At 40.4% G+C, this 24179-nt stretch overlaps 1 protein-coding gene across 1 annotated transcript in view; it reads right to left on the minus strand.

Annotated features, from left to right (window-relative positions):
- Nucleotides 1-24179, minus strand: part of SPAG17 (sperm associated antigen 17) — a 148784-nt gene that overhangs the window by 67539 nt on the left and 57066 nt on the right. Inside the window, exons 6-17 of the mRNA XM_039841330.1 lie at nt 23194-23388; nt 21300-21481; nt 17112-17273; nt 15883-15952; nt 15560-15672; nt 10763-10900; nt 10559-10672; nt 9813-9963; nt 8221-8448; nt 7909-8124; nt 1882-1943; nt 1190-1303 (exon numbers count right to left, since the gene is read on the minus strand). Coding sequence (XP_039697264.1) covers nt 1190-1303; nt 1882-1943; nt 7909-8124; nt 8221-8448; nt 9813-9963; nt 10559-10672; nt 10763-10900; nt 15560-15672; nt 15883-15952; nt 17112-17273; nt 21300-21481; nt 23194-23388 — 1745 coding nt within the window. The remainder of the gene's footprint in view (nt 1-1189; nt 1304-1881; nt 1944-7908; nt 8125-8220; nt 8449-9812; nt 9964-10558; nt 10673-10762; nt 10901-15559; nt 15673-15882; nt 15953-17111; nt 17274-21299; nt 21482-23193; nt 23389-24179) is intronic.

The following is a 24179-nucleotide window of genomic DNA, read 5'->3' on the forward strand; positions in this document are numbered from 1 at the left end:
TTTGGCTGTGAATAACATTTATACACTTGAAATAAAGTAAATATTGAATACAGATCTAACTGAAAATTATGATCTAGTTAACAGGGTCGGGGAATGGCAAGGAAAAGTGCTAGTGTCAGTGTAAGAGTGTATGAGTGTGCACGTGTGTGTGTGTGTCTGTGTGTGTGTGCACACGTGTGCGTGTTTGACGGGGGTGGGCAGAGTCTCCTTGTCTCGAGAAGGAGTCAATTGATGATGATGCTCAAAAACAAACCTAAACAAAATATACTTGTTATTTAGAGATAACTGAGATTAAGTAACAAAAGAAACAGGCAAATGGCTTGAGGATCTGTACCTCTGGGAACTTAGGCATGGGGTGGAAGGGAGCTGCTGTTTTTCATAAGACTCTACAGAACTTTCTAGCTTTAAAAATATGTGGATGTAAAACTCTGATAAAAGTAACATGGAAATTAAAAAGAAAAAAGAGTACAGGTTTTTGCATAAAATGTAAATGAAAAGAGTTAGTTTTCGGGTTACTTGTTATTTTTGCATAGTGCCCAGGAGCACAAATTCTGGGGCCAGATTTTTTGAGTTCATATCCTGACCAGCTTCTCTCACTGACCAGCCAGGTGACGTTGGACAAGTTGCTATTGGTCAAAGTGCCTTGTTAAATCATTTCCTATTTAAATAGTTTCTACTTCATAGAATTATTGAGAGGATTAAATGAACTAAAATCCATATTTAATCATTGCCTAGCATATGGTAGGTGCTCCATAAATGTTAGCTCTTTTTTTTTAAATTTATTTTTAAAATGTTAGCTCTTGTAGTTTCCATTGACCTATTAATTGCATCAGAAAATACTTTGAAACATAGTAAAAACTGAACAGAACTGACAGGCAATATGGGAAAAAAATGAGGCTGCTCCCCAAAAAGGCCTTATTATTTTTTTCTCAAGAAAATATGTGCAGCAGTCATGCACATTTTTCTTTTCTCTTAAAAGATTTTATAAAAACATCCTTTTGGAAAGTACATTTTAAACTATTTTGGAGGTTCCCGGGGCACGCGCAGCTCGATCTGGGAATAAACTCCTTTTATAGCCGAAGTAAATGGGATTATTGATCTGAATTAGATCTGAGAGTGACCCAGGAGTGAACTGTTCTAAGTCGCACCTTGACACCCCGGACCCCTCCAGCTCACAGCCCAGCGCTACCTGCAGCAAGATTTTTGGCTTAAAATGCTCAGTAAAGCTCCAGTCCGTCAGGCTGCGTTGCTGCGTTTTCTTTATGTCCTCTAACTCTGCTTCCACAGTCATCTTCTTGGGTTTCTAAAAAATCACAGGAATACAGTTTCAGCTTTAATTTGTGTAAGTTCCAAATGGAACCTTCCATCAACTAGCCGGCATGCACTCCATCTAATTGGGGAAATCTGCATATGTATAAATCCATATGGCAACATTTTAGGGGAAGCGCTGCCAGAAAGAGTATGCCTTTGACTTTTTTTTTTTTTATGGGCAACATAATCTAAATATTTTTATTGTTAGGTTATACTCTTCTGAGTCCTGTTAGCAATTATAGGCAGGTTTTTCTGAACTCACTTCAAGACTGTATTAGTTCTACATGGCTGTATGGTCAGCAGGTGTTTGTGAGGTTGCCAAGCCACATTGTCTAGAGAGGAGCATGGAGCTTGGAAGTTTTGCTTAACCCAGCTAGTGAAATTAACTCCTTTCTCTCCAGTTGGAGCTGGCCTGGGGATGTCTAAATAATCCCTTGCCTTCTCTGGCATCTGCATTCTCCTGCTAAGCATCTTTTACTATTTTTTTTTTTTTAACATTTCTTATTCTGGGTCACGGTTTTCTCCTATCATCTTACTTGCATCTACATTTTTAGGAAAATAATTTCTTACCTTTTCAAGAGGATCAGCCTCTGTGACTGCTTCATCTTTGATCTCGTTACCCGTGGTCTGCTCTGTAAATCAAAGACACCAACATCCAGTTGCGTTTGGGCTTTGTTCTTGCCTTTGGCAGTGCTGTGCCTGTTTGTTGCCCATATGATCTGTGTTTCGGTGCTGAAAAGGTAATTCCTGAAAGGCAAGTTTCATGCCTCCAAAAAGGTGTTTGTGTCAATAATTCTACACTGTTGTCCACTTAGAAAAGTTATACTAAACCCTTTGGAAAGAACCCAGCTTCCTACATGATACATTCCTAAATCGTATCAGATATTCTGCCTTTGGACTGTCTCTCTCACTTCTTACAATGTACCTTTACCTTTACAAGTTGTAAATATTTACTGATTAAACTATATCAGCTGCTTAGTATACACTGTTTGTCTTGTCATGCTGGCTACTATCACAACCCACTTCTGTGGGTTCTATCTTGTGAGTGGCAGACTAGGTCAGGGACAGACTAGGTCAGGGGCCGGAGATGTATGAAAAGAACTACCAGATAAATGCACCTCCTCTTAGAAAATGATACTATTTCACCATCCTGTGGAGCTCTTCTTCCATTCGCTAATCACTCGTTCGTGTAAAAGCCATTTAATGAGCATCTGTAGGTTTACAGATGGAGTTTAACAAAAGTTAGTTACACGAATAACTGAATGGGTGGCTGGACTCCACAGTGCCATATCGTGGACCGGTATGAGTCATGCGCACTAGCTCTCCTTGTGACCAAAGAGTGTCCTCATCCGATGACTGGGATTGAGATACCATCCTTGGCTGAGGAGCAAACAGCTGTATTAATGGCCAGAGAGAACAGACTCATGCTGCTGCTTTCTACGTCACCGTGCTTTAGTAATTCCTAAAGTGAAGCTACCAGAAAAAGAGTCCCATGATAAATAAGCTAAACAAGGATGAACATCTCTACTGTGAACATCTCAGAATTTGTGATAAGCTCTTTTGATTGTGAATCTCTGAGAGAGAAATGGATAAAGTGTATACCATATTGTAAATCAGACGAAATAAATGGAGTAGGAGATGAATCTTAAAACTTATTTGTGGTGCTGCTCAATAACCAGGCCACCCTGACTTTTGATCGCCCTCAGAGTAATAGAAAATCAGTCCCTGCAGTGTAAGTCATACATGAAATGGCTCCGGCTTAACTCTCCAAATGTATCTCCTTCCCCTCCTCCTTGCTCTCTCTACTCCAGACTCACTGGCCTGCTTGCTGTGTCTTGAGGCTTTTGCACTTGCTTTTCTCTCTGCCTGGCATGTTTTGCTTTGAGATATTCACCTGCTTCGAACTCTCGTTTCATTCATGTTGTTGCACAAATGTTACCTCCTCAAAAGTCTTCTGTCTCGTACCCTGCTTTATTTTTAATCACGGAATTTATCCGTACCTGATACTATTTGTTTATGTCTGTCTCTGCATCTCAAACGCGAATTCCTAAGAGAGAAAGAAATGATCTTATTTTCCCTAACTGTACCCTGAGCACCCAGCACGTGGTAAGAACTCAGTTAATTTTTTTTTTTTTTTGATTGAAGAGGAGAATCTACATCGCGTACCGAAACCAGGAATACATATGTAGAGAAAGCAGAAATGTGGAAGAAACCCTACAATGAAATCTTATTTGGGGGTAAGCATAAGATTTGTGGTAAACGGAACCATACCTGGGCTTCCAGAGGGAGTAATTAACTATGTCTAACAAGGAGGGACCAATGTTTTTCTTTCTTTTAGAAGCATAGTTACTTACATTTTCACTACTAGCTCCATTTTGCCTTGGACTGGTGAAGGTGACAGCATGAATGCTCAATTTTGATTTAAGGGAAAACTATAAAGTCAGTTTGGGTCAGTATTTATATAAATACATCCACTCAAGAGAAAACTCAGGCCAACTAAACTCTAAATAGACCAGGGTGTCCCATGTGTCCTTGAAACAATTGATATGAAATCTGTGGAATAAGAATTATTCTATTCTGTGGTCTGCCAGATTTCCGGGAGATTTGATATTCCCTTCTGCGTCTAAGGATCCAGCAAAAAAAGTTTCCAGTTTAGAAAACATGTTCTAAAAGATTGTGCATCGGTTATTTTGTCAAAAGGGAGAACATTCTAAAACTAATCTGAACTCTTTAATAGTAGAGTAAAAATCATTTTTTCTTTCTGATTTCGGCTTTCAACCGCATAACCCTTTGACAGTGTGATTCAGTAGTTTTTAACACATCTGGAAATGGATGCGTTCTCATCCCTTTGAAAAACAGCTTTCCTAATCTGTTTTACTTTAGAGATAACAAGATCCCTCTGCAAAGCAGTTACTTTATTAAAAAAACACCCAACAAGCATAAAGGGCACATCTAAACCTATAGCCTCACGGTTATCAACTCTCAGCTTTTTCATAAATATCCAATAGGCCCTGTCAAGTTCAAACACAGTCTCAGATGGAAATCCAGTGTTTGGTTAAGAAAAGCACAAATATTCAGCCCTTCACGTCCAGAGACAGGCTTTTATATGTATTTGATGCTAAGATGGTTGTGTAGGAAATACATGAACAGTTTCTGCTTTGTTTAAAAAGATTTAAAGTGGCTGCTTTAGAAAGGTGATCTAGAGTTAAGGGAAAAATGCAGGATAAACAACAAAACACTTCCTTATACTCAACAGCCACAGTGAGGCACTAAGCCTCAATGCCTCCCCCATTCAAATGTAAGTTCCCCAATGTGGGCCAACATATACCAGGTAGCATCCCTTACAGGTTGTGGGTTCAGCTCTCAAGATTGCTCAGCCTCTAGGATACACTGATAATTTTCAGTATTGATAATTTAGGAAGTTGCTATAATTATCTACTTTCCACTAGGATCGAAACTGCCAATTTATGTGGTTTGACCACCAGGTGGCAAAAGTTGCCTGAGGAAAACTATACACCAGTTGTTCTAAAGAAACCAAAACAAACACAAAGAAAAAATACCCTCAGGTCTTCTAACTCTCCTGGCTTATTCTGGCTCCATATTAACTCAAACTGAATTCTTTGTCATATGTTTATATTCCCATAGGATGCACTAATGCCATAATACCCCAGGTTAACTTACTTGGCTTAAGTTTTTGTGAGCTAGCTAATAGGTAAGGGTACTTAGATCAGAGAAAGAAGGAATATTTCCTACTGGGAAGGAAGGAAGGAAGACCTGAAGGTAACAAAATCAAAACAAGTATAAGCGTAAAGAAGACTATGAATATGGCTAAGCCATTAGATGTAGCAAAGAATTTCTGGAACCAAAGAGAGCAACGAGGCGCAGTGGAGGAAGCTCTGGCTGGGAGTCAGATAGCCAGCCCTCTGCCGGAACGCTGACTTCCCATGTGGTTGACAAGTTACTGATCCCCCCTGGGTCTTCATGTCCTCGTCTTTAAAACTGGGGTAATAGTATCTTCCTCATAGGCCTGATGCTCATGGAGAGTAGTAGTTAATATATGTACGATACCTTAGCATAGTGCTTGGATAATATTAAATAAATGCTATCTCCTTCCCTCCTCCATCTTACTGAGTTGGAAGACATCTCCAATGTAATATTAAATACAGGTGTTTATAGTGAGTGGATAGCCTTCTGATCTCAAGGAAAATCTTTCGACTTTTCATCTTGACATAGAATGTTTGTAATAATTAAAAAATAATCTTTACAAGGTATAGTAATTTTCCTCCTATTACTAGTTTACTAAGATATTTTGCATAAATTGCTATAAGATTTTAAGTGCATTTTATGCATCTATTGAGATGGTTATATCGTTTTTCTCATTAATGTACTAATTGATAAATTATATTGAATTTTACAATGTATTTTTTTCTTCTATTCTGTTATAAAAACAACTTGTTTGTGATGTTTATCATTTTGTATATTGCTAAGTCAGTTGCTTATGTTTATTCAGGATTTTTGCATCTATTTTCATGAATAAGTTTTATTAATTAATTAATTAATTTATGTTTTGCTGTACTATCCTTGATAGTTGTTGTATTATAAGGTTGATGCTACTTTCATAAAATGAGTAGAGGAGGATACCCTTTTTTTATTTCCTGAGATAATTTTTGCTAAGATTAGAATTATTTTTTAAGTGTTTATTATCACTAGTCAATGAGATCAATTGGGTTTGGCATGTCCTGTTTGAGAATATTCTAATTATTGATTTAATTTATTTAAATGGTTACAGGATTATTCGGGTGTTCTATTTCTTCTTGAGTCACTGTTGGTAAGTGATACTTTTCTAGTAATTCGCTTATTTTACTTTTAGATTTAGTGGAATAAAGTTATGTACTCTTACTATCTTTTATGTTTCTGAATGATCAAAGGGAAGCCCATTTCTTTGTTCCTGATATGGTTTTATTTTTAATATGGTTATTCATGCTTCTCTTTTTTCTGATCAGCCTTTTATAGAATATTTATTAATTTTCAGTCTTTTCAAAGAACCAAACTTTTGTATTATTTGTTCTTCCTTATTGCATCTATATTTTCTATGTCATTGGTTTACTCTTATTTTTATTTTTTCCTTTTACTTTATTTGAATTTATTTTGTTCATCTTTATTCAACTACTTAAGGTTTACATTTACCTAATTACTTTTTAGCTATCTTTTAAAAATGTATTCAGTGAAAACTGTAAGCTTCTCTCTGAGTATCTCTTGCTGAAGCTGCATTCTATACATTTTGACATTCCGTATTTTAATTATCATTCAGTTCAAAATAGTTCCTAGTTCCTATTGTAACTTTTTCTTCAAACAAGGTGTTATGTAGAAGTATATTTCTTAATTTAAAAATTGGGAGATTTTGTCATTATTATTTTGTAATTGATATCAACCATAATTTCACTGTGGTCTGAGAACATACTCTATAGTTTTGACCCAGTGAAAATTTGTTGAGCCTTGTTCTGCATTCCAGTATGTGGTTAACATTTTTAAAATAAACATACTTATGACCTCTAAGAAGTTGTAGTATTATGGAGGCTTTAGTATAGGCACATGAATTACTGTAATAAGTGGCAGAAAAGGTAACTAATGGCATAAAGAAAGCATAGATTGTGATTATGGGAAGGCTGAGGGAGGCATTTCTAGATGGGCACATCTAACAAAACTTCATAGAAGTGCCAATTAAACCTAATCAAAATAAAAAAATAAGAAGTCTAGGCAGAGGGTATTATGGGGGAAAGGCACAGAGATTGAAAGAGCTAAGTCCTATTTCCTTTACACAGAAAAAAGGACTTAGTTCTTTTTGACTAGAGCATGGGGTGAATGAGCAAAAGGGAAAAAGTGGAAAGGGTTTGGAAAAGTAATTTGGTACTGTTGGAGAAGCATGCAAAGCAGGCCGAGTAGTTGAGTTCTATTTTGCAGGTAGTAGGGAGCCACTGAAGGTCGTCAATAGGGAAATAACGGAGGTATATTTTAAGTAATGAATCTGACAGCTGTGTGTACAATAGCTCGGTAAAAATTTAGCCTACTATTCTTTTATGCTTCTATACCTCCAAATATACACTATTCATGATGCCATATTCTAGAATGAGGGTAACCACCTGAGGTGTAAGGAGAAGAAAGGGACGGATGCTCACTGAGCACAAGTTTTGTGCAAAGCTCTGTATTGTGCAGTTCATTATGTTGCTGGCAATTTTTTAAATTTTTTTTTCATATAATCACAATAACCCTGTGATATATTAATGATAAAAGTTTTAACTATGTTTAAGTTTTAACTGCATAGTTAATAATTACATTTTAACCAATTAAAAAATGCACTATATTTATTAATGTAAGAGTGGACTAAGAGGTTTTAGGATATTTTGAAAAACAAGGGTTGAAATAATGAGGACTTAACCGAATAACAACACTCAGTAACAAAACTTAATTAACCCAACAACTTAGATGTTAAACAGTTTTTCAACTGAAACAGGGAGGAAATCAAATAATGCATCTTGAATCATTTTACGGGCTCAGTAGTGTCTGTGTGTATGCGCACTCACACTCACATTTACCTACCCAAAGGCTCAGGCTGGAGCGGAGTCTTCAGGCTGGTCTCCTCGGACAGCCCTCTATTATCGGGGTCTAAGGGTTTCTCATTATTCGGGTTCAAATGCTCCATATTGTCAGCATTAGGCTGACTATGATCTGAAGATTCTTTATTGTTCTCGTCACCTTGCACAGACGTTGCCCAATTCTGATCCGTCAACAATACTTTGACTTTGGTTTCAATATCTAATTGGTGTAAAGAGAATCTATGAGCTACGATGCTAGAAAAATCGACGACCGTAAAACGCCAAGAATGCCTTTTGTTCCCTCCATGCGGTGTACCTGTTTGGTGCTTGGCCTTTTCGTTGTTCATTTTTGTGATGTACTGCTGCCTGATCTGTTTAGCGAATCTGGCAGGGTTGTCCCATGGTATGTTGAACATCTCGGGATCTGTCCCATACATCATCTTACAAGACTTCAGGGTCCCTTCTTCATCAACCTCCGAGAGCTTTAGGCTCTCGAAAGTAAACACTTTGAAGGCTCGTTCTACTTCATTCCAGCTCAAGGCTTCTGTAAGAAAGAGCGACCTGTGCTGCTAGGAATGCTCTTATTACCACATGCTACAGCACTGCCCTGGGGCACCAGGGGGTCTGTCCACCAGAATGACAGGGGAGTCACGCCATGATGAATGTTGAAGCGACTTTAAACATGGACTCCACAATTCTGCACCAAGTATCAATCAAAGGTACCTAATAATAAGAAAGCTATACAATCTAGATATAATTTATCAAGATAATGCTCCCCAATTGCTTCATAGCTTAATCAATATTAGGTGTCCAAATTGATTCACATGTACTTTCCAACGTACCATATTGGTTGAATATGGCTCAAACTTATCTTTTTTAAGCAAAGGCACTTTGCTGCTGTTGTTATTTAAAACAGAAAGATCACTTGCGCCTAACATATGATGTTATGTTCATGGGGACTCAGAAAAGGCCTCTCCACCCACGTGAACTGGTGCAGTAATTCCCATAATTGCACTTCAGAGGTTATCAGCTTTCACTTGGCTCTATTCATTTGCATATTTACTCTTTTACACGTCAGTGTATCTATCCACTCACTCGCTCATTCTCTTGCTCAATTGCTCACTCATTTTTGTTTTCTATGTATCATTTAGGGTTTGTCATAGGTGCCTGAGATTCAGAGAAAAGGATCTGGTTCTTGAGCTTTAGAAGTTTAAGGTAGAGGGCTGGGAGGTAGGTATTAACAAATAACCATGTACGTCGATGTAAAAATATTTCGTAATTTGCTTAGAGTTAGAGAAGAAGAGAGAAGGAAGAATCCTTTTTTCTAGGTCAAATGTTTTCCTGTCAAATAAAGACGTCTATGTAATTTCTTTCTCTACCTTACAAGTAGGAATGCATCTGCATATTGCCTCGAATGGGAATAGCGTTTGTTTTAGGAAAGAGGTGTCTATACCATAAATTCCCGGGGGAGTCTGCAGGGAGAAGCTGATGAGCCCACTTCCCACTGTCTTCTGAGAGCATAAAATGGCCCCTCTTGCCATGAGAGGAGGTTAACGTGAATCGACAGTCTCGGTACCACGTCTCTCAACTAGGACGGGGTTGCCTTGTCATCTACAGTGATGTCGATGAGGGGCGGGGAAAAGGAGAAAATAAGAGATTGTTTTTGTGGTGGAAACACAGTGGAAAGAAAACTCCGTGCATCACACTGAGGGATGTCTCCCACTGTAGCTGTCATAGTATTGCCGATGACATTCTTCAAGGTAAACATCCACAGTCAAACAAAATGCCCGCCTCAGCCTCCGAAAGGTCTTTCAACAGCCAAAGTACTTTTTGTAAACAGGTATGTAATCTAGTCCCAGATGACCATACATGAGTGATTTTTAAGGTAAGACAAAGCAATGTACTCACCATTTGTACAAAAGTGCATGAGCTCATGAATTGTAGCTAGACGCTTGGTGTGGTTCCACGGTGGGGGCAGAGGGAATTCGAGGAGTTCCCACAGTGGCAACCTGGACTGCATCTCCTGCTCAATTTGCACTGGGTCAAAATTCTTCTGGTCCTGATGAAAAACAGCAACATGACAGAAGACATTAAAGTATGCTGTCAAGCACCTTATGCATATGGAGAAGGGAGAACACGATCCCTTCACTCTCATTATTCGGGAACAGGGGAAATCACTGTTAATTGGGGAAGACAAACTATTGGTATTTTACTGACGGTCAAATAAGCTAGTTCTCACTTTGCCAGAGGTTCCTGGTGCAGAGAAATGACAGATTCTTTACTCGTAGTGACGAACTGCCAAAGTCTCATATATATTCATCTAACCCTTCTGAGATTGTTTTTTTTCTGGCCTCCACTACATATTAGCAGATATTTAAAGCAAATAACCATAAGGTTTTAATGCACATTTGGTGTAGGCACAATCACTTTAATGGTTAATTGGACCACTATAATGAGACAAGTTTCCTTTGCTGACATAATTTCTCCCTTATCCATTTCCATTTTCTGAGATCTCACTTTGTCAGCAGGTATCCATTTTGTATATTACTTTAATTAGCGTTGGTAAAGCTGTCAAATTAAGATTTCTTTAACCGAATAATTACAGTTGGGCTTTCTTGCCTCAGTTGTCCTCAGAGTAACCTGATTGTTATTACCTTCAGTGCGTACTTCCTGTGGGTGAGTGTATCATGATAGTTCACTAGCAGAGGGCCTTTGGGCATTGCTTTGCTCTCCTTTTCTTCTTCAGATAAAAATAGTTCATGGAGATTCTATTCAAATTGAAACAACATCGATTTAACGAGAAAATTCGAATTCTTTTCAAAGCACATAAGCGCGCTGGCTGACTCACGCCTTCTGACCTTTTTCTCCCTGTCCGTGAGACAGAGGGAGGGCAGGATGGACACAATGTGGGCTGCGATTCTGTGGTCCAGCCCATCGGCTCTGGGCAGCAGCTCCACCAGGCTGGGTGGGACAAGGTCTTCTTCGGTTGCCACGACCTGGTGCGATAAGAGTTGGGAGGGAGTGGTTTAGAGGTCAGCTCTTCACCGCTAGTCATGTATTTCATTGGTCTAAGTTAAAACAAGGCAGTTTCCACCAATAAAGCACAGTGATTCTACCAAATGGCAGCGTAATCACCAGTGACTCCAAAATAAAAGGAAAAATGTTTACAACCCATGCATTAAAGTAGATATAATTTCAATACATGTGTTAGGATAACACCAAATATAAATGGTAAACAGGAAAATTTACTATGATAGGAATCAAAATAACGATATAAATTTTTCTTAATGATTTACCTTTTCTTTTAAAGCACTCAAAAGTGTGCTCACACACCTCTGGATTCAATAAATGTTTATGGAGTGCCAACCACGTGCCAAGCACTGTAAGATCAGTAAAAGGTAATAGTCTCCTTTATGTGAAGAAAGTGAAGTCTAGAAAAATTAAATGCCTTGCTCAATTTTACCCGGTGAACAAAGAAGTTGAAATATAGTCAAGACAGGCACCTGCTCTACAGTTTCTCTCTTCGCTTATCCTGCGATCATCTTCTATGGTTTCACTCCCCTCTACAGGGTTTCTTGGAACTTAAAACATTTTGAACTCGATAACTATTTATCATGGAGCCTGTTTCGAGCACTGTAGGGTGTTTAGCAGCATCCTTGGCCTCTACCTATTTGATGCCAGCAAAAATTTCTCCATTTATTGCCAAATGTCCCCTGGGAGGACACTACAAAATCACCACCTTTTGAGAACCAATGGTTATAGACTGAAAACAAAATAGCCTCATCCTTTACCTTGTGTCAACTCCTTACTTTCAAAAGGGTGACTCGTGCCTCCACTTTCGATCTTCCGACCAGTTCCAATCATAAAGGATCATTCGAACTGTTCCTTCTCTGAAATTATAAACTCTAACATCCCATTCTGTAAACTGCCATCCCATTCTTCTTATATTTCATCCCCTTACTTTTGAACCTTTATTTAGCCAGCATGAACCTACGATTGGGTGCCTTCTGTGCGTCAGGCACTGAGCTCATCAACTAATCCCCTTTGGTGCCTGGAATATAGTAGATGGTTAATAAGTGTTTGTTGCTTTGAGTTGAGTTGAATAAAATAAGAAAGATTAAGATAAAGAAAATGATGATACTGGAAGCTCTAAGGGCTTTTGAACTTTTACAAATTTATTGATGTAATAAAACCATTGGTCTTGCAAAAATCTTATGGGGTAAATAAAGGTAAATATGAGTGTGCTTACCTAATAGGTTAGAAAACTAAAGCAGTCAACAAACATAAAAATATATACTGGAGGTAACAGACATGATAGTGTCTGAAAAAAACTTTCAATTAAATGTTTTAATATTCTTTACACTGGTCCATACAGATCCTAAAAAGAGAGATAAAGGAATGTGTAACATCTAGGAAATAAGAAGAATAACAGGCATTTATGAAAAGAAATTAGAGAATTTATAAATTAAAAATGTTCTTGTTGAGATAAAACTTCAATAGCATACTGGATTCTGCTGAGGAATGAATTAGTTGGAAGTTAAGCTGGAATTCCTACAGGGATAAAATTGAAAGAAAATTTAAAAGACGAGGAGGAAAACTCAGAAATTGCAATATTCGTTAATTAATAACCAGGATAAAGCAATAGGATAAATACTATTTGAAGATATAATTTAATTCAGCAAACACATATCCAGTGTCCACAGTGGGCTGGTGTGATTATTGTGCGCCGAGCACACAGCAACGAAAAGGACTAGATTAACCCCCTGCCTGCACGGAGCTGACATTCCAGTGAGAGGAGGAAGGAAAGACACAAAACAAACAAACACACTTTTAAAAGGGTAGTTAGTGATAAGAAAATAAAAGAAGGTGATGTAGTAGAGGACGCTGTGTGTCGTCGTGGGCCTTCCTTAGACCAGGTCCTCGGGAAAAGCCCATTTAGGGAGTGCTACTTCCACTCGGGGCTGAATGACAAGGAGTAGCCACCAGGCAGGCGTGTGGGAGTAAAACTTTCCAGGAAGAGAGATTGGAATAAAAAGTGAAGGTAGGATTAAGTAGTATGTTAGAGGGAAAACCAGAAGGCCTATGTAGATGGCGAATAGTGTGTGCTGGGGTGGGTGGGGGCAGAAAATGGAATAGCAGACAGAGCCTAGTCTTTATGGACCTGCGTGAGGAATTTTGATTTTACTCAGAATGTGATCAGAAACCAGGTTATAATCTTTAACAATAATGATAAAACAAACAAAGCCATATCTAGACATAGCCTTGAGTTATCAATTATAAAGGGAAAATTCTAATAGCTGCCAGGAAGACAGACAGATTACCTACAAAGGAAAAAGGACCAGACTGACATCAGACTTCTCATCAGACGCTCAGAAGGAAGAAAACGAGGCAGTGCCATCCCAATACTTTTCCACTCAGACTGAGTAGGTTCAAAAGCGGTTTCTGCCACTTCTGAGTTGGTGGTACCAAGTTACTTACAAGTTACTTAACCCTTTTATGCCACAGTTCCTTATCTGGAAAGTGGAGAATAAATATAGTTGCTGCTTCATAGAGTTGTTCTAAGGATTAAATGAGTTAATTAATACAAACTCTTTTCGAATACCTGTAGAACGCTCCCAAGAATTGCCTGTGTACACCAGGTCTCACAGGAAATCCAGGAAGTTAAAAACATTTTTAGCATTCAGACTGTTTTTACTAACCATAATGCAATAAAATTAGAAATTGACAATAAACAGTGGAAATAGAAATAAAAGAGTTAGAACTGAATACACTGAATGCATCAGGATGTAGCCAAGTACTCAGAAGGAAATGTATAGCCTTAAGTAAAGGAAAACAGACTAAAGTAAATGAAATAAGCTTTCAGTTAAAATGAAATAGAGAATAAACCCAAAGAAAGTAGAAAGAAGGAAATAATAAAGATAAATGAAAAAATTAATGAAATAAAAAGTAAAAAGGAGTTGATCAATGAGACAAAATGCTGGCTTTTTGACAAGCCCAGTACAAAAAATGGGCAGGGGACTGGAACAGACATTTCTCCAAAGAGGACACAGAGATGGCCAACAGACATATGAAAAGATGCTCAAGATCACTAATCATCAGGGAAATGCAAATTAAAACCACAATGAGATATCACTTCACACCTGTCACATGGCTATCATCAATAAACCAATAAACAGCAAGTGCTGGCGAGAGAAAAGGGAATCTTTGTGCACTTTTGGTGAGATTGTAAAGTGGGGTAGCCACTACGAAAAATAGTATGGAGTTTCCTCAAAAAATTAAAAATAGAATTACCTTATGACCCAGCAATTCCACTTCTGAGTATTTATCTGAAGAAATCCAAAATACTAACTCAAAAAGATATATGCACCTCTATGTTCATTGCAGCATTATTTATAACAGCCAAGATATGGAAGCAACCTCAGGGTCCACAGACAGACGAATGAATAACGATGTGGCACATATGTAAAAAGGAATATGACTCGGCCATAAAAAAGAATAGTCTTGTCATTTGTGACAACACGGATGGAATCTATAGGGTATTGTACAGAGTGGAGCAAGTCAAAGACAAGTACTATATATGATTTTACTTATACGTGGACTCTTCAAGACAAAATAAACAAACAAAACAGAAACAAACTCATAGATGCAGAGAACAAATTGATGGTGGCCCAATGGGAGGGGTGTCGGGGAATGGGTGAAAAACATGAAAGGGATTAAGAAATACAAATTGCCAGTTATAAAAAAAAATCATGGGGATGTAAAGAACAGCATAGGGAATGTAGTCAATAATATTTTAATAACTATGTATAGTGCCAGGTGGATACTAATCGGAAGAAATCACTTTATAAATCACATTAATTTCGGACCACTATGCTGTATACCTGAAACTAATGTAAAATAATATTGAATGTCAACTGTAATTGAAAATAAATTTAAAAATAACAGTAATATTACAATAACTATGTGTGATGTCAGACGGGTACTAGACTTATCAGGGTGATCACTTTGTAAAGTACATAAACGTATAATCACTATGTTGCATGATTGAAACTAATATAATATCATATGCCGACTGCAATTGGAAAATAAATTAGTTCAAAATGAAAAAAAAGAGAGGGACAAATAAATAACATTAGTCATAGAAAAAAGAACATAACCAGATACAGAGGCAATTTAAAAAATGTGTATAAGTAAATAAAGAACTTCATATATTGAAAACATAAATAAAATGGACATATTTATTTAAAAAAAAAAACAGTGCCTAAAATTGGGCTCAGAAATAGAAACCTGATTAAATCTACAAGTTTAACAGAAATTTTAAAGATAGTTAAAGACCACAAACCGCTCCGTCCACCTGCTCAACTCCTCTTTCTCTTCCATTAAAACGATACCAGACAGGCATGTCTACCAGGACGTGTCTACTAAAACTTCAGGGAATGTTATATAAACCGTTCCAGAGCATAGCTGATGATCAAAGCAAACCTTAGTTTTATCTAAAATGTTTTAATCTTTGTACAGGAGAATGCATTCAGGTATTACATATGTACTTTTAAATTAGTTAAAAAAAAAAAAAAAAAAACGAAAGCAAAGAAAGATGAAGTGACTGACTCGAGGTTATCCACCTGGGAAAAAAACTTCTGCGTGTCTCCACCTACCTGTTCCAGCATACAGTGCAGTATCAGGGGCACAGAAACGAATTCTTCTGGAAACGGATTCAGCAAATCATTGTAATATCTCATGTCCACTTCAGTTGTGACGACGAAAGCCACTGTAAAACAGACAAAACATCGTTGCTCAATTAAGATGTGTTTTCCATTTCTTCCATCAAAATTTCACCCATGAATTCTAAGTGTGACCTTGCACTAATACACAGAGGACCTGTGGGGTGGAGGGATGGCCGAAAGCCATGCGGACAGCCAACATCCCTTAAAGTGCCAGCTCACGGCCTTAATCCTCCGGCGACGGGTCTCATACGTGCCTGGTGGCGCTTGTGGCTCTTCACTTGGTCCTTTCTTCTTCCCAGGGACTGGAACAACAGATTGTGGAGGCTAAAAGACGAATAATTAAAAAGAAACGACTGAGAGATCCAGCTGGGAGAAGTTTCATCAAATGCTGGGCTGATGGGATCTGACGGGATCTGAGAACATAAATGATTATGTTCATATCACAAAATCGTCTGCTGATATGAGGATCAAACAAAAAGGGTTTTGTCTGAAGAAGGAAAGAAGTTAACAGGTAGAGACACTTCTCAGTTTTTCCTAACAGCGCCCACTCAGCACTCGCCAGGAACGTGACGTGATGGGGAAAAGGGGACTGAGAGTCAAACAGATTTTCTTCCCGGGGTGACTCACGATCACGCCCTTCCCCCTCTTAGAATCCTTCGATGGTTCCCCATCGCCTCCAGGATAAAACTCCAACTCTAACTCGGCACCCAAGGCCACTCCGGCTCCCAGCTCGCCAGCTGGACTTCACGCTGCCCTCCACGCTGGCCGGATGGCCTGTGAGCACTGGCGCTCCCTGGGGTCCTGGCTCGCGTCGTAACGCCTCTTTCCTTTGACCTCCGTATCTTTGTACCCCTCTGCCCCTTTCCTGGGAATACCTTTCTGTGCCCGTCCCCACCAGGCTTTCCCAGAGGCAGTGCACGCTCAGCCTCGCCTGTCAGCGACCCTGCCAGCAGGGCTCCCCCGGCTCCTCTCTCCCTCCCGCTCCTGCCCAGGTCGTGTTAAGCCCCGTGTTTTACCGCTGCGATGAGTCTGACCTGACTCACTGTGCTACGCTGACACCACTGCTGACTTGACTGCCGTCTCCTCTCAACGTCAACCTCCGCGAGGGGACAGGAGACGAGCCCTGCTCATTCTCGGACTGCAGGACCTTGCACTGCACTGGCACAGGTGGGAACTAAGTCAGCATGGCGATTCACTTACTGATGTCCCGCCTTGTTCCAGATGTCATTTAATGCACGACGGGCTGAAAATGGGCTGGCAGGTCGCCGGGAAACTTCGTGAAGCCCTCACCACATCGGTGCCCTTCGATACTATCCCCAGGGGCCTTTCCTTGTTCCCGCTCTCACTTATTAAATCCCACCACGCAGCATTAACTCGCTCCAAGAACTCATGTGATATTTTTCTTCACATGTTTTATCAACGTGAAAATTAAGTTGTTCGGTTAATCATTCAGCCCACAGAAGACATTTGAGCATGTGCCTACCTCAGAAATCAATGTGGCTTCTACGATAGGTTTCTCACTAACCACTTGTGGGACATTAATGAGCTGCATGCTTTCCAAATAGTGCTGGTGCTGCCTTTTCCAATCCAGGCTGTCATACATCAAACAGGCAATATCTTCAAAAATATCAGTGCCCAATTTCAGCTACAGGTGAGAGAATGAATGGCAATTAGTCATTAGTTTCACACTGCTGTAATCGGATATACGGCCTGTGTCTCCCGTATCAGCTACACTCATCACTTTTTCAGGGAAGCGCTTCCCCACGCCCCTGAATCCCAGCCACGGCGACCGAGGTTTCGTTAGTTGGACCCTTGTCGCCCTTCCTGCTCACCTCCCTTTGGGGGGCCTTACGGCGGCCTAATATTGTAAGAGCCCACCTGATACTCCAGCTAAATAAAAAGCACCCTATTCAGCAGCTGCGGCAGTGTGGCCTACATCCAGGTATCTCAGTTCCAGAAACAACACAGCAGGTAGGTAATTTCAATATCCTTGGCCCAAGACAAGCTGTGGATGATTTCCTGCTTGGCTGTGCAAGAAGCACAATAGCGATCAGCCACTCATCATCCATCCGAGTACACGGCAGGCAACTGTAGTCAACCTGTCTTCCTTGCCTCCCTGCCTCTCTCCTTTACTTTCACCTGTGCTACTTTAAGGAGAAAAATAAAAAACACAAGAAATCCAGGAAGACTACTGCTTCTATGGTCCCCATGAGTTTTATGACCTGGCAGGTAGGTTATGGATCAGATGCTTCTACTACTCGGGCTTTCACTTCCAGGAGTAAAAGGCACTAGTTACCAGAAGTTGTGCCTGCCTGAAAGCCCGGGAGGATTACAGAGGCTCGTCCTATGTCTGGGCTGAAGAAGTAAGGTTGAGTGAGACAGCTTCTTGCGGGGCTGGTGAATTACAGCCTGGCAGAAGTCCAAGGAAGCGCTAGCTCTGCCCACCTTCAGGGCACAGCTATCGATCTGGGCTCTGAGTGCCAATTCCAAGGCTGAGCATTCTTCAGTTAAGCTTTCACCTGGTATTCTTTGCCCAAATTCTGGCAGAAAAACATGCTTTTGTTTGTTTGTATTTATAAGACATACAGTAAAACTTCTGCCCAATGATCCCTTAGCTTAAGCAGTTAATTTATTTTTAAATCAAACACTAAAAGCCAACAAATTATTCCAGCAACCAAGGTCTTAGCTTGAGATGTTACAGGCGTCTTGCACAGGCAGTTAGCACTTCTCGATGGGCACTTATTTGATGTAAAGCTTTTGTTACTTTGGTTCAGCAGAAATGCAGCCTGCCTGCCTGCAGCCAAAGGCACTAACGATTTCCTTCTTCCAGAGAGGAAGGAGACTCCTTGGCTGCCTTGGCTATGAGGCCATCATCAGCTGAGAGTGTGAAACCACGCGTCTACACCATGCGTCTAGTCTACTTCTACCAGAAACGGGTTCAGTACTTTCATGGGTCGTAAGTGATCCTCAGTTTAACATGAACTTTGATCTTCAGTGTTGAATCCGATGGCCTTTTCTTCTGGAACGCAACTCTATTACGAAACCGTTTTCCAAAGCTTCCCTTCCCCAACATCCTCGGTGCTGGGTTTTCACTCACAAACCACACCTTCCAGAGACACACCTGGGTTCTGAAAGATTTCTGCAGTCAAGCCCAGACCACCGCCCCGGCATGAAGAAGAGAGTGAATATCTGCAAACTGATCGTCAAGAGAGTAGTGTGTCCAGCTGGGCAGCACAGCCCTAAGGGGCCCCAAACGGCTCTTTAGGCAGGTGAATGCCTTCATTCCTGATGGTCGCCTTCAGGGTCCCACTGGGTACCCTAGACATCATTCTTCTAGTTCTGAAGTCAAGAATGATCCTGCAGAACTAGTATTTCAACTAAGCTGCTAATATTTTTTTAGCATAAAATAATTTTTTCTGAACTTGGTCATTTAAACTCTTCTACTCCATATTTTTGAGAAGGAAAACATAGCCACATTCACTTTCTTGAAGAATGGAGTGATGAAAATCTAATGAACATAAAATTATGGACAAAGGAATGGAAGGCAGAAGGCTGTGAATGGTGCTGGGTCTCACGGAGCTACGACCACGTGCCCTGGTGCTCACACGTATGTGCTGACAAGGCAGGGAAACGGACTCTACCTTGGGTTCATTACGTTTCAGCTCTCCTCGGCCTGTGCCAGGGGGTAAATAAGACACACAGACAGAAGCCCTAGCTAGAGCAGGAACAAAGGTGCTTGGTTCGAGGCTGCCTTAGAAGACTCTTTTTATTGCCACCTCTGAATTATGGTTTAAGAATTATATGGCTGCAATCTCCTAAGCCCTATGGAACCAAAAATGTCCACGAGTTCTTGGCAGGGTATGCAGCCGGAACCTAGCCCAAATAAGAGGAGAATTCTTTCTTAGAAAGATACATTTGTGGATGTGGGTTTCTGTCAGGCATAGGTTTTATGTTCTCGGAAGAGCTGGTCTATTGGAGAGAAAGAGTAGCAAGCTAGCTCTGAGGTGGGACTTCAGGGCCCTAGGGAAATCACATTTATCGAGTGTTCACTAAAATAGGACAGAATATTTACAGTGCTGTATTACTAGTATCTCTGGGATAGGAAGACATATGGACCAATTTTCCATAAAGCCTTAAAGGACGGATGGCAGTAGATTCTTTTCCAAGAATTTAGGCAAAGAGTAAAGACAAAGCAGGAAAGATGTTGGTATCTAGATGAAGGAATGGGAAGAAGCAAAGTAAAGGGAGTCTGGAGTAACCAGTTTTGCCTAGAAAAAGCTCTGCTCTGAACTACAGCTTTTCTATGTTCGGCTTAATTGTCCACATATAGGACAAAGCTAGTATTTCTTATTATTGGCAAGGTATCAGACTCAAGTGTTCTATTTCTACTTGGTGACAGCTAATGCCTTGACAGTCTTTGTAACTCAAGCTGATCGACACATTGCTACTTCTGCAAATCCTGTCCATCCTTGGAGGTTCCAGTCTGGGCCTCCCTCCTCTGTTCTCACTTACTCTGCTAAGTGCACACCTGTGTCAAGGTAACAGAATCAGGAACTCCCATAGTGAGACATGTCCATGCTCCAGCACATGGCCACGGGCAGCCTATGCTTTGGCTCAGCAGCTACTCTACGGTCTCTTCTTTGTCAGTTTTCTTTCTTGGCAGCTGTCCACAGTCACTGTCCACAGAGGGCCATCTACCTCTGTCCACCCTGCTTTACCCAGCTCCCTACAAAGCGTTCACTTGAAGTGGTCGCTCCCCGGACGGTGCTTTCAGTTCAGCCCCTCGATGCTGACGTACGTGGCCCTGTGGGGAGGCAGCGCTCCCAGGGCCCCCGTTTGCTGGCATAGAGGGTCACCCAGAAGGAGACTCAGCGGTGTTGTTGGCATGCTGGGATAGCGTGCCCAGCATTCACGGCAAGTAGTCACTCGACCTTTTTTAACGCACCCTCACGTATCTAGTACTTACTACTTTTCAAAGCATCCCATTTTTCCTTTTCTGAATTCATAGGAAACTTAGAGTGTGTTTTACATAACAGAGCCTCTGTACGTGTAGCGCCTTGAACACTGCTTCTCTGTGTCATGTTTTTGGTCTCGTCTCTTTGCAAGCTCCTCCATAGCAGGGGCCAGGAAATGCTCTTGGGAAATGCCTGCTGATTGTTGGGCCGGGGTCAAGTCATCCTACTAGGATAGACCTTGTTGGCCAAGTGTATTGAAAATACAGTTTGGTAATAAATGCAAGGGCATAGAAACAATGTTTCAAACTGATATATATATATATATATATACACACACATATATATATATTAAAAGACAATGTAATTCAACAAACTGTAAACTGCTATTTTCACCATTAATATATATTAAGACTCTATGGCCTAGAACATTGTTAAGGTATGAAACAAAGTCACATGTCACTAAATGAAAGAATTACCATCCTTTATCTTCAACTACATCTTATTCTTTATCATGGATTCATACACTAAAAGCTACAGAATCAGGCTATAACCATTATTGGGCGTTCAATGCCATCACTGTCTTGATACAAGAGCCTAGCACAAAGCCTTATCTACAGTCAGTGATCCCTACATATCTGTGGGATGACTGAATGGGGCAGACGGAGCCACAGTGTCACATGCTCAGACCACTCACTCTCGTCATTGTGTGTACTAACCATCATCTCGCTGTCTGACCAGTCCGAAGGGAAGCTGTTGGCCTTGACCATATATTCGAGCCGAGCAACATCAAAAAGATTTGTTTCAGGTTTCTCGTTATTCAGGATTGGTTCCAGGTACTTCCAGAAAATGGCAAGTTCTTTTATGGTGTTCTCTTTCTTCAGTTTTTCAGCTTCTATATCTAATAATAGCAAAACATTTATACTACAAAATGAGTGTTGAATTTCTTCCCACTTTAAGTGGACATGGTGAGTCACATGCACTGCAAGATGTCCTATACAGTACCAGAAAATGCAAATAAAGAAACCTAATTTCGAGATGATTTTGGACCTAGACTATATGATTATGAAATCAGAGGATTTTACTTCTGAAATTGGTATTAAATATGAGCTTATCCCACCTCGTTCATTTTACACGTGAGGCCCAGAAAGATTAAGATGAGGTCACGTATTTTGGGAGCTGAATGTGTTCGATATGTCCATCACGCTCAGACTGCCACCTGCACAGAAGCAGTGTCTCTGCCAAATCACTTTTCGACCATCTTAGTGTCTGTTTGCCACATAACTGGTTAGAAATGCAGTAGATCCTGTTTTCCCTCCCGTGTGGATAAAAACGGACCGGATCAACGATTTGAGCTTCAGTTAATTTTTGGTCACATTAAAACAGATACGCATTTGGGCATTTGTGCTCTGACTGTAAATAAGGACCAGTTTTTCATAAGTTACATGTGAAAATTTGAAATATTCGTTTATTGCATCTATAATTAGGTTCTACTACTAAGATCTCATTGTTCTACTGTAAAGTCTATTTTTATGATTTTATTTTTATATATTCAATATTTTTATAAAGAGACTATGAAGTTTATGCAGTGTTTTCCCATTGGCTTCAATAATAAGTTATTTAATGTTACAACCATTCTTTATGATAAAGTATCTGGGTTTGAATCTCAACTCTTACTTAATAGCTGCCTCTAGGCTGCGGGTCGGTCCATTTTGGTAAAATGTAAATAAAACACACTTCCACGAGTGGTTGTGGAAGCTGCTGGATCAACACATTGAAGTCCCTAGCGTCGAGCCTAGTCCCAAGGCATGTACCCAATAAACAGGAGCTGTTATTATGATCAGTGGTAGCAGTTTCCAGCTTGGAACAGGAATTTTTAAAATATGGTGTTATAGAAATTGGGATGTGGCTGTGTAAGTTACAAAACACTGTGCATATAATACTATTGATAAATAACAATTAAAGTAACAGCACATGGCAGAAAGTTGGACTTCTAAGTCACACAGGCTTAGATACCACATCCCTGTTCTGCTGTCTCAAGGATACGGAGCATCGTGTTCCCGTCCCAGAGGGAGCCTAGCCCTCGCCCTTAGATGGAGACCTTGGGGCTCCAAAGGCTGAGTGGTGGGATGGGTGGGGCTCCACCCCATGACTTCCTGGTGTAAGGCCTGGAAGATGAGGCGCCCGCTCTGATTCATCGCAATGAACCAGTACAAAGCAGAGCAGCAATCCAAGGCTCCTGTCTCCTTGGGCCATTTGGTGACTGTGGCTCCTGGAAAAACAGACTATCTACAGCTGATCTATCCACCCTCTGCTGTAGGTAAAGTGACAGATCGAATGTTTCTGAGAAACTAATTGCAAAACCAAGTCTTCTGACCTGCATTGCAGTCTATGTTCTCTGTGGCTACACAGGGATGTAAACACAGAATATGATTTTCGTTTGCAAAATTTACAACACCTGGCTAGTGCAAGCAGACTAGCGAAGCAAAGTCTTGAAAGGATTTAATAACGTATGTGTTGTGTGACTACGTTTTGGACAGAAAATAGTGTTTGTACTTTTAGGACGGTGGGTAGTACGGAAGGGTCCAGTAAGTTGCGTCGCACACGGCGTACCTTCTGGCTGAAGGAAAACTTCCTGCTGCTGGCTAACTGCTGCCAGGTGCGTCTGCAGAGGTTCATAATTCTCCGAAGATATTTTAATCACGCTGCTCACAGGAATGCCAAGCTCGGTCAGAATTGCTAATAGCTGAGGACTGTGGAAGCCCACCGCTATAATGTAATGCTGGGCACCGTCGTCCGGCTCATCATCTGTTCAGAATGCCAGAAAGAAGAGCGGCGTCATTTTAAAAGAGAACAGGTGGCACTCAGCCAGTCTGATGGCTACGGACATTATGCGCGCGTCTCCAACCCCTCTGGCTGGCCCAAAGCCGTCCAGTTGGCTGGAATGGAGTCATGTTGGCTGGTTTTCATTACCGCCCTTCCAGAAAGCTGTGGCCATTTTACAGAATATTAAATCACTTTTGCAAATGAGACATAGGCGTCATAGGGGGACAAACATACGCGAGGCCTGTGGTCATGGAAAATGTGTGCACGGGTTGTTTTTTTTTTTTCGTCAGACTGTAATTTTCTTTTTTTTCTTTTCTTTTCTTTTTTTTTGCTTCTAATCTCTTTTGAGCAACATCTGGCTTTACTCCTGAATTACGAGTAGCTGCAGCTTTGTGGTATTTTATAAGTAGAGGTGTTTACAGGAGAGGGAAATATTGAATATGGACATGCTCCCTACCAAAGTATTCTGTGTATTTATGTCAATAGGTGTGAATGCTGAGTATGGGTGATGCAGCAACTCTTGTGAGTAGATGGTACATTAAAACCTTACATCCCACAATGGCCCACTAAGATCATTTTAAAAATAGTGCAACAGAAGCATGCACTTTTACTTTTCAAGTAATGATTTTTCTTCTATCACTAAGCAAGTCAGTGTTGATACTGTCCGTGGAATCCACATCATCGGTTCTAAGTCTAATCTGTTTACCTGGAGCAGAGATAAACAGGGGAGCCAAACTGGTGAGGGATGTAAAGGCCTCCCATCTCATTCAAAT

The sequence above is a fragment of the Pteropus medius genome, unplaced genomic scaffold, assembly GCF_902729225.1.
Source record: "Pteropus medius unplaced genomic scaffold, Ma_sr-lr_union100, whole genome shotgun sequence".
NCBI classification, from domain to species: domain Eukaryota; kingdom Metazoa; phylum Chordata; class Mammalia; order Chiroptera; family Pteropodidae; genus Pteropus; species Pteropus medius.